The sequence below is a fragment of the Mesocricetus auratus genome, unplaced genomic scaffold, assembly GCF_017639785.1.
Source record: "Mesocricetus auratus isolate SY011 unplaced genomic scaffold, BCM_Maur_2.0 contig_5593_pilon_obj, whole genome shotgun sequence".
NCBI classification, from domain to species: domain Eukaryota; kingdom Metazoa; phylum Chordata; class Mammalia; order Rodentia; family Cricetidae; genus Mesocricetus; species Mesocricetus auratus.
Window position 1 is genome coordinate 22,578 of NW_024430939.1, and position 9,960 is coordinate 32,537.

A 9,960-nucleotide genomic window follows, 5' to 3' on the forward strand; every position below is an offset into this window, starting at 1 on the left:
CTAAATAATCTTTTATTTAGTATTCACAAACTTTTATATGAAATTCAAGTTACATGTAATACAGTCTTTTTATAGAGTAGTTTAAACAGGCTTGGCATCTATATTTTTACTAACAAAAGTAAAAAGAAAAACGTAACAACCTACTTCATTTTTTCCTTTGTACAAAATAAGATCATGCTATTTTAACTTTGAAATATTTTGCTATGTACAAATAATAAATTGTATCCAGACTTAAGACAAATACACAGGGAGTCGTTAGTCAGTTTCTCAGAACAGTCAGAAGCCTGGACTTCACATCTTAGGTGGTAGCTGCCTCAGGGATGCCTGCTGATCCATCCATTGCCCCTCAAGTACTACTGTCACACAGGTTCTGGGAGCGCCACTATGACAAACCTCCTTGGTGGCACAGACAAGAGGAGCCTTCCTTTTCAGCCACAGACAGACTGTATTTCCAAGGACAAGATCCTTACTTTACCTCCCATGGGGGCCATGTTCTTTGCAGCTCCTGTTCTTTCAGCAGCCACATTAACTGCCAGGCTCATCTGGCCTCTTGCTGTAGTTTGTCATATACATACTGGGCAAACCCAGTACAGGTTGTCCAGTTCAGAGGTTCATGAGGTTTGGAAAGGTACTGCTTTTAGTTACCACCCAACTTTGGCATCTCCAGGAAGGGGCAGGGAAGAAAATACCCCAACAGTTAGGTCCTTGGAGGATCTTGTCATGCATATTTCCATGTGTCCATATATACAAGGCACTGCCAGTCAGACGAGTAGCACAGTTTGGGTGATGCAGAGCCGATCTCCTCTGTTGCCAGCATCATCACCACGATCTCCATCATAGTTATCACCATCTTCTTATCACCTCAAAGCACCACGACCATCATCATCAACTTCATTATCATCGTCATCATCATCATTTCCTCCAACATATCATCATCATCATTATCATCTCCATCATAAGAATCACTATCACTATCATCCCAATAAATATCACCAACACAATCATAATCATCATCCGAATAATCATCACCCCAATAATCATAATCCCAATCATCATCATCAACACCGTCGTTATCACCACCCACATCATCAAAAAAATTATAAACACCGTGTCTACTATAGCCATAACCACCACCATCATCATCGCCATCATAATCATCACATCCTTGAAAATAACCATAATTACTACCTTCATCATCACTGTCATCACTAACATCATCACCAACACCTCCAACATAATCATTACAATCATCACTATATCCATCATTACTTCTAGCATTCTCCACATCATCATCACCATCATCATCACCATCATCATCACCGTCATCTTCATCATGATCACCACCATCCAGCGGCACATGCATGTTTCCTAAGGCATAGTTGACACACAAGTTTGGCAAAGGTGGTACGTAGGCTACTGGCACAGCACATAAGTTGATGGGGATGTTGTTAAACATGGGGCATACAGGTGGTTGGGGGAAATCTCTATGCATAATGGCATATGGTGGCATCTGTCGGTGCAGTTCCTGTGGGACAGGCCATGGCAGGGCTCCCAGGTGCTGTACATTCTCAGCTGGCTTCTCCAGTGGTGAACCAATTCGTTTGAATGTGCTTTCTCCCTTCTTAATTTTCTGTTCCTCTTCAGCCCCTTTTTGAATTTTCTCAATCAGCATTTCATCATGTTCAGTGGGGTCAGTCCAGAGGGAGCACCTGGAACATTCCTGGCAAGAGGCTCCTGGAGAGAGGGCATGCTGGAGGAGATGGTCATAGTCATTGATAGAAACTTGACAGAGGTAGCACATATGGGCACCACAGCGGTAAGACATGTGGTTGCAGCCTTCAGATTTGATGAGGCTGGTGCCACACTGGGGGCATTTTCTAATGCAAGCAGCAGTCATATTTTCTTCAATAGATGTCCGGTACAGGACGTCATATTTTTCGGCCAGCACTTCACAGGTGAGACTGGTATGTTCTTTCCAGAGACCATGACTCTCCTTCAGGCAGTGAACATTAGGGCACCTAAACCTCTTCACTTCTCTGTCCAACAGAGCAGGGAAGCTACAAGAGGGGCACCTGATGAGCTCATCAGCATAGGCTGAAGTGACTTTTTCTTCAGCTCTCCGTTCATAGTATTTGCACAGGATGGTCTGGGGGAGCACCTTCTCCAGTTCACCGATTGGGAAGGAAGATGTGCAGCTACCTTTTATGCAGCTAAGTTCTGACTGTCCAGACCCAAATACTGCTTCTTTGGCATCTCTGATGAGACATTCTTCGCAGGACAAGTGAGCATCGGAGCACTGTGTCAGCTCCTCAAAAGGAAAGTCCCCATAGCAGCAACGACACTCAATCAGCTGTCCATCCTTTTCATATGGTTTTGCATTCATCTGCAGAGGAAGAAAAAAGTCTTCATGCTCTGCCTTGTCTTTGGTTTTCTGCTCATAGAATTCCTGTTCTTGCTGCATAGCTGGCAGGAGGTCTTTCTGGTCATAGGATCTACACTGTCGACACTTGTTATCCAAAAAGTACATCCTCTTTTCTATTTTTATACTGCCCTGTTCAAATTTGAAATCTATGAAAGAAGACTGATTCATTTCTTTCTTCTTTTTCTGGTTTCCACAGGTTTCAGATGATTCCTCCTGCCATTTTTCCATAGCATCAGAGAAGGCCTTTCTCGTGATTTCATAGTGTCCTTTGAGCTCCTGCAGGGCCCACTTGATGTCTTGACTGCTGAGCATCTTGAATTCAGCCATCAAGTGGTCAGCAGCTTGAAGGATGCATCCCTGGTCAGGTGGAGTCAGTTTGGAATAGTCAACAAAGTCTACTTTGGGCAACATCGCATCACCCGGAGTAGCAAGCAGGCCGCTCCTGGGGTACAAAATAACTTGGTCTTCTCTCTTTGGATAATCTGGGTTTTCCAGAAGAAAATTACAAAGTACATTCAAATCATAGTAATGCTTCAAATGAATGATCTCTTTAACATATCCATTTGCTACATCTGGAAATCTTGCTTCTGTTTCTATCACTAATAATGTAACAAGTTCTGGATCTATTTTAGCAGCTTCTTGTCCCCACATGCTTTTCAAATTGGCCTCCTGAGTTCCTGATAAGAAAGCCAGTCCAGGGTCTTCATCAAGTATTAAGTGCTGATTTTCTAGTTCTTCCAGAGGAAAGTCCAGCTGAGGAGAAGAAGTAACATGGATCCCCTCCTGCTGGGGTTCTGGATATGGAAAAGCAGGCTCTGAGAAATCTTGCCAGAAGACAATTGTGTCCATTTCTGCTTCATAATGAGTCTCTTTGGGAACAACCTGGTTTGTTCTTTTCTGAGACTGGGGACTCAGATCTTGGAAGGATGGGTGATCAAGCCAGTATTCTCCCTCAATGACCTGGTCATCTACTGAAGTAGTTGTCTCTTCAGGATTTGACAAATCTGTCTCTGAATCTTCAGATAATAAGTTCTGAGATTTGTGAGACTCACTTTCTGGGAAAAGCAGGCCGTTTTCTCCCACTCTAACGTCTTTCTGCTCCAATTTGTGGTTGACTGTGTTGTTTGCTGTCTGCTTAATGCTTGGTGCAGTTTTGGCTACATTTTTGCCACAATCAACATTCAGAAATCCATTATATTCATCCTCAGAATCAGCCTGTGCTCCAGAACCAAGCAATGATTTGTTACAATAGTAGAAACAGTTGTGGGTATCTGTTTCACAGTCTCCTCTAGTCTTTCTGGGACTTTCTTTTCCTAATCTGTTCAGATCTTGCCACGGGGCAGCTGATTTGTAGACACTGCCTTGGTATGTCTGAGGTTTATACTTTTCTGTCAGTATGACATCATTATCCACGTAGTCATCTTCATGTTGCTCAAAAGCAGGGATAAGTAGCACTGGAGTACCTTCCTCATCAGAGCCCGATATGGTTATGGTAAAATCTTTGTCAGTCATCCCTTTCTCTCTCATGTGGCAGTGAACATTGTTCAAGAGAATGGCCTCCTCTTTGTTGTTTCCCTCTGCCATTTTCAAATTCCTATAAAGATATAGATGATTGTTAGTACACAAACATTTTCATCATCTGTTCAACAGGATCTAAAGTTCAGGCTGAATGGGCTGAGACATGCACAATCACCAGGCCTCAAAATCCTGCCTCTCCTCAACCTCGCTGGGGAATTAATGCCTCCTACTGGCTGAAACAGACTAAATAAACTTAATCAATATAAACCACCATTTCCTTAGTTCTCGCATTTCTCAATTCAGAGGGATAGAATCCTATCTCCACCTATGTTATGACTTACCCAGATCCCCAATAATGTTGAAGGTCAACTCCCAGGACATGCCCTTAAATTTATATCCATCTAGGACCTGCACTGCTCCTCTACTGTTTTTCTCCTAACTTGACCAGATATCATTCAGAAGGAAAGTACCTGGATTGTTAACACAGAACTGTACTCAAGTAGTTAGATATAGGACTCTACAAGTGATTCCCCATTTGACATAAACAGGCATAACACTGAAAAAAACTATAAACCACCTTCAGTGAGTGTAACTTGAATGCCACTTGCCAATCACTTCCCAGTCAAACCTCAGAAGCAGAAATGGAACTGAATATTTGGGATCATAAAAGCAAACAAAATGAATTACTTAAATTACTATAGACCAAATTTAATGAAAATCTGCCAGAAAGAAATTCACTTAACAAGTAATTTTCCAAGAAATCCTCAGGAGGAGTAAGGGAGACAGTAAGCAAACTGTTCTCACCCACAGAAAGCAGACTCTACAACTCTGTCACATCCATTTGCTGTAGAAATCCCCCTGAGCAGGCTGCAGGCATTGACCCTCCTCTTGTGGGAATTACACAGTGTCACCTCTAGGTGTCAGCTCACAACAAACTAAAACACAATAGGTTTTGTAGCCAGTATTTTATTTTTATTTTCTTTCCTACACACAATTCTAGTGTATTATGGCAAAGGTGACCATGCCAACTTCTCCACAACAGTAAAAAGCAAAATTGATCGTCAAAATAACTCGGTACAAAAGAGGTCTGCTTCAGAATTAAAAAGAGAAGGAAATAAAGCCTTTACATGAGTTTTTAGATCCCACTTTAAAACAGGGAAATAACACCAGATGAGCTAGGTAGTCCAGGGGAGCAGCTGTTCTGGCCACAGTATCAGACACTACAGGATCCTGCATAGGTTCCAGTGGAGCAGGTAGGAGGCTAAGCACCCCAGATTCATGTTCTCCTTCTCCACCCACGGGACCAGAATGAGGACAAGGAAAAGAAGAACCACCAGATTATTGGACTTACTACCACCAACCAAAACGGAACTCTGTTCCCCTAACGACCAGAAGAGTAAGGGGCTCTTTCTGCACCCACTAGAAAAAGAGATGGGAAAGACGCAATACAAAAACACACTCAGCAACATAAAAACAAACATGACACCACCAGATTCTAGAGACTCTACACAAGCAAGACTCCAACATTCCAATGCGAACAAAGCAGAATAGAACGACCTTAAAATCATTTTCATGAAATGATAGAGGCCCTAAAAGAGGGTATAGAAAAATCCCTCAAAGAAATGGAAGAAAAAACAAACCAAAAAGTGCAAGAAATGGAAAAAACACAAACCAAAACTGCAAGAATTGCAAGAACCAATGCAAACACTGCAAGGGTTGAAAACTGAAATAGAGACAATAAAAAACACAATCTGAAGAAAGGCAGAAAATAGAATAGCTGGGCAAACAGTCAGGTACTACTGATACAAGCATTACCAACAGAATAGAAGAGAAGGAAGAGAGAATCTCAAGTGTTGAAGATACACCAGGAGAAATGGATTCATCCACCAAAGAAAACCTTAAGTCCAAAAAATCATTAACATAAAGCTTCCAGAAATATGGGACACCATGAATGACCAAACCTAAGAATAATAGGTATAGAAGAAGGAGAAGAAAACCACCTCAAAGGGGCAGAAGACATATTCAACAAAATCATACAAGAAAACTTTCCCAACTTTAAGAAAGACATGCCAATGAAGGTACAAGAAGCGTACAGAACACCAAATAGAGAGGACCACAAAAAATCCCCTAGCCACATAATTATCAAGACACAAAACATACACAATAAATAAAGAACATTAAGAGCAGCTAAGGAAAAAGGTCAAGTAACATATAAAGGCAGACATATCGGAATTACACCTGACTTCTCCATGGAAACTCTGAAAGCCAGAAGGTCCTGGATAGATATTCTACCTACACTAAGAGACCATGGATGCCAGCCCAGACTACTATACCCGGAAAAGCTCTCAATCACTATAGACGGAGAAAACAAGATATTCCATTACAAAACTAGATTCAAGCAATACGTATCCACTAAACCAGACCTACAGAAAATTTTGGAAGGGAAACTCCAACACAAGGAAGCTAACTACAACCAGAAAAACATAGGCATTAGAGAATCCCTCTCTACCAACAGCCAAAAGAACAAAGGGGTGAAATTACACACATAATTCCACCACCAACAACCATTGAAAATCAAAGGATGAGCAATCAATGGTCATTAATATCCCTCAATATTAGTGGAATCACTTGTAGAGTCCTATATCTTTAACTACTTGAGTACAGTTCTGTGTTAACAATCCAGGTACTTTCCTTCTGAATGATCATCTTGCTCATGTTGGGGGCAATTAATCACCCAGATCTGCTCACCTGCGGAGCCATGACAAAAAGTCCTAGAAAGTGGAGAGGGAAGAGACAGTAGTGAATGATCTGGTGGGACACAATTCAGTTTTCCCGCATTCTGTTTTACTAGAAATATTTCTATAGACTTCCAATGAGAAAGATCTCAGAATTATCCTGCTATAGCTATGAGAAGACTTTCTACATAAGAATTGGTACTATTTGGAAAATCAATCTTATATGAATATTCCTGTGAATCATGCATTTAGCTTCTCTTTCAAGATATATCCTTCCCTAATGCTCAGAAATAGACTAGGCTTTCAGTGCCAGAACTGACTTTCCTGTGGTTGAGTACTCCTTAAGTAAAATTATAAGGTGTGAGTTACCACCAATGTATGTGTGCTGCTCTTGCAACCTTCAGGTTATCATGCAGTGCAGACCATTGTTATGGTTCATAATTTTCATACCTGGGAAGGGCTGTTGGCTTTATGTTGGGGGAAGTCTTGTGTCTTTGTCAATAAAGAACTGTTGGCCAATAGCGAACCAAGACAGGTGGGACTAGGAGTCCAGAAGGACTCTGGGAAGGAGAAACACAGAAGTCAAGATAAAACGCCATGGGGTAGGACACCCGGAATGTTCTCCGGTAAGAAAAATAGTTAGATTTTCAATTTTGGGATAAATACTTAAGTCAGGGCTAGCCAGTAAGAAACATACAAGGCCACAGTTTCATAATTAATATAGCCTCCTGTGTGTTTATTTGGGACTGATGCAGCTCTGGAAGCAGTCTGGCGGGAAGGCTTCCTTTTAGAGCTTTAAATGTTGACAGTTTGTCTTATGATACCAAGAAAGCTAGTCCCCATGGTGGAGGCTTTAAATTCCTGCCCACATCAAGACTCCTGGCTCTGAGACAGTGTTTTTCTGTATTTTTGGAGGCTCTCAAACCAGCCTGGCCTCGCCCTCACAGAGAACCGCCTGCCTTCTACCTCCCTAGTGCTGTGATTAAAGGCATGTGCCACCACCACCCAGATAAACCAAGCATTTGAAATGAGGAAATGTTCAAGGCCACCAAGCACTACAGTAGATTGAATTATTCTCATAGAAACTGAGCTCACACCATTAATCCCAGCAATGAGGAGGTGGAGACAGAAGGGGTATGGGTTTGCAGAGGGAGGTATATAAAGCAGGAAGAGAGCCAGCTCACCCCATTCAATCTGAGAATTGCTATACACCGGTTCTTCTCCTTTGTGCCTGAGGATTCACGAGAGGTAAGATGTCACACTTGGGATTGGGTCTTTGATTCTCCAATTTTTCAGCATTAACTCTGATTTCTGACTCTGGGTTTACTAAGACTAATTACTATTCTGGCTACAAAATCTGTTGTTTTAATTTGTGTTTTGTTAAACCCCAGTAATATAACTTGGACTTTTTACATGATGAGGGTCGATGTCTGCTGCTTATTTACAGTGATTTGTACTCAGATATGACGTCCTAGGATTGCAGCAGTCTAGCATCTTTGGATGAGAACAGCTTGTTTGCTCCTTCTCAGTTTTTCTTGGAAAATTATATCTTAAGTATATTTCCATTTGGCAAATAAATGGCTTCAAAAATTTGATGTATAGTGAATTTTTATAATATATTTTGTGGGTTTTTTTGGTCCTGATCATTCACTTCCATTTATACTCGTGGGATTTGACTGGGGAGTGATTCGAAGTGCATTCAGTTTACACTTAGTGAAGATCCTATCTGGGTATCTTCAGTATTATGAGTCTGCATGAAAATGGAGAATCACTTGTAGAATCCCGTGTCTTTATCTACTGAATATAGTACTGAGTTAGAAATCTAGGTATTTTCTAGTGACCTCTTTCTCAAGTGCAGGGCTCACTGATCACCTAGACCTGCTCAACTGTGAAACCAAACAAGGAGCCCTGGAAAACAGAGATAGAGGATACAGTAGCTAAAGATCTGATGAGACAAATTCACTTTGCCACAGTCTGTTTCACTATAAATAATCCTAGAGATATTCCCTGACAATAATCTCAGAATTACCCTAGTATAGCAACTAGAATTTCCACATAAGAATGGATAGTAGTAGGCGAATCAATTTTATATGAATATGCATGTGATTCATGTGTGGTGGATTTGGTTTTCCTCCAAGATCCATCCTTGCCTAACACCCAGACACAGGGTGGGTTTCTAGTGTGAGACATGATTTCCCTGTTGTCGAAGAGGTCTTCTGTCTAATTAGAATCTCTTGGTTACCAGCAATTTGTTTGTGCCACTACTGCAGACTTCATGTTATCATACAGGGTAGACCATTGATATGGTTCATAGTTTTCATACCTGGGTAGGATGTTGTATCCCTCCCTTAATAGCTTGTATGTTGACTCTTGATACCAGGAAAGCTATCCCCCACGTAGTAGGCTATATATTCTTTTCCACATCAACTCTACTGCGTGTTACTGAAGCACATGGCTTCATCTTCTTAAGGTTCTCACATGCTAATACGGAGAGGCAAAGTGGACAACCACAGTAGACTGTAGTGTTTTGAAAATCTCAAGGACAGCAGTGACCAACAATATCAAAGCAGGCTACTGTGAGGGCTTTGTTTTAAATCTGTGTTTCTTTTGAGGGGCATCATTACCTGAGATGGAAATTTTTCATTTATGCTCTAAATGTATATCTTTTCAGAGACTTAGATATATTATAGGCATTTTGATAGACCATAATATTAAGAATCCTTATGACATTTTCAGACATCCATACTGTTATTTTTCTCTCTCTCTCCTGTGTTTATGTCTGTTCCTTCTCAACAAATCTCTCTCTCTCTATCTCTCTCTCTCTCATCTCTCTCTCTCTCTCGCACACACACACAAACAATCTTTATTGCACCCCCTTCTTAAATCATTGCTTCTTGTTTTTTACCTACTGTCCAATATTTGCCCACTCCCCACATGAGTCTCCTTTCACTTGTGTGGTTATTCCAGTTACTCCTGGTTGTGTACTCCTAATTGAATTTGGAGTGAGGAACTTTGTCTTTCTTACTGGGTCTGACTGGAGTCACTCAATATTATCTCTTTAGAGTCACCAACTTATCTGCACACATCATGATTTCAATTTTTCTTACAACTGAATGGAATCACATGGTGACACATATTCCAATCCCAGTTTCCCACCCACAGTTATGCATGGATACTCAATCTGCCAGTGTGTTTTGTGCATGCACACCTCAAATATGCCCTGATGCAACCACCTACCTTTCTTCTCCACTGTGTTCCTCTCTACTGATTTTCCTTTAGACCCAC

At 41.2% G+C, this 9,960-nt stretch overlaps 1 protein-coding gene across 1 annotated transcript; it reads right to left on the minus strand.

Annotated features, from left to right (window-relative positions):
• Positions 1–4,012, minus strand: LOC121138130 (E3 ubiquitin-protein ligase RNF216-like). Its single transcript, XM_040740939.1, has one exon. It carries the CDS (start codon positions 4,004–4,006, stop codon positions 863–865), a length of 3,144 nt encoding a protein of 1,047 aa, XP_040596873.1. The 5' UTR covers positions 4,007–4,012; the 3' UTR covers positions 1–862.
• Between the last annotated feature and the right edge of the window lie 5,948 nt (positions 4,013–9,960).

Excerpts from the sequence above, each read along its gene's own strand:
- LOC121138130 (XM_040740939.1), bottom strand. The coding sequence starts at position 4,006 with ATGGCAGAGGGAAACAACAAAGAGGAGGCCATTCTCTTGAACAATGTT.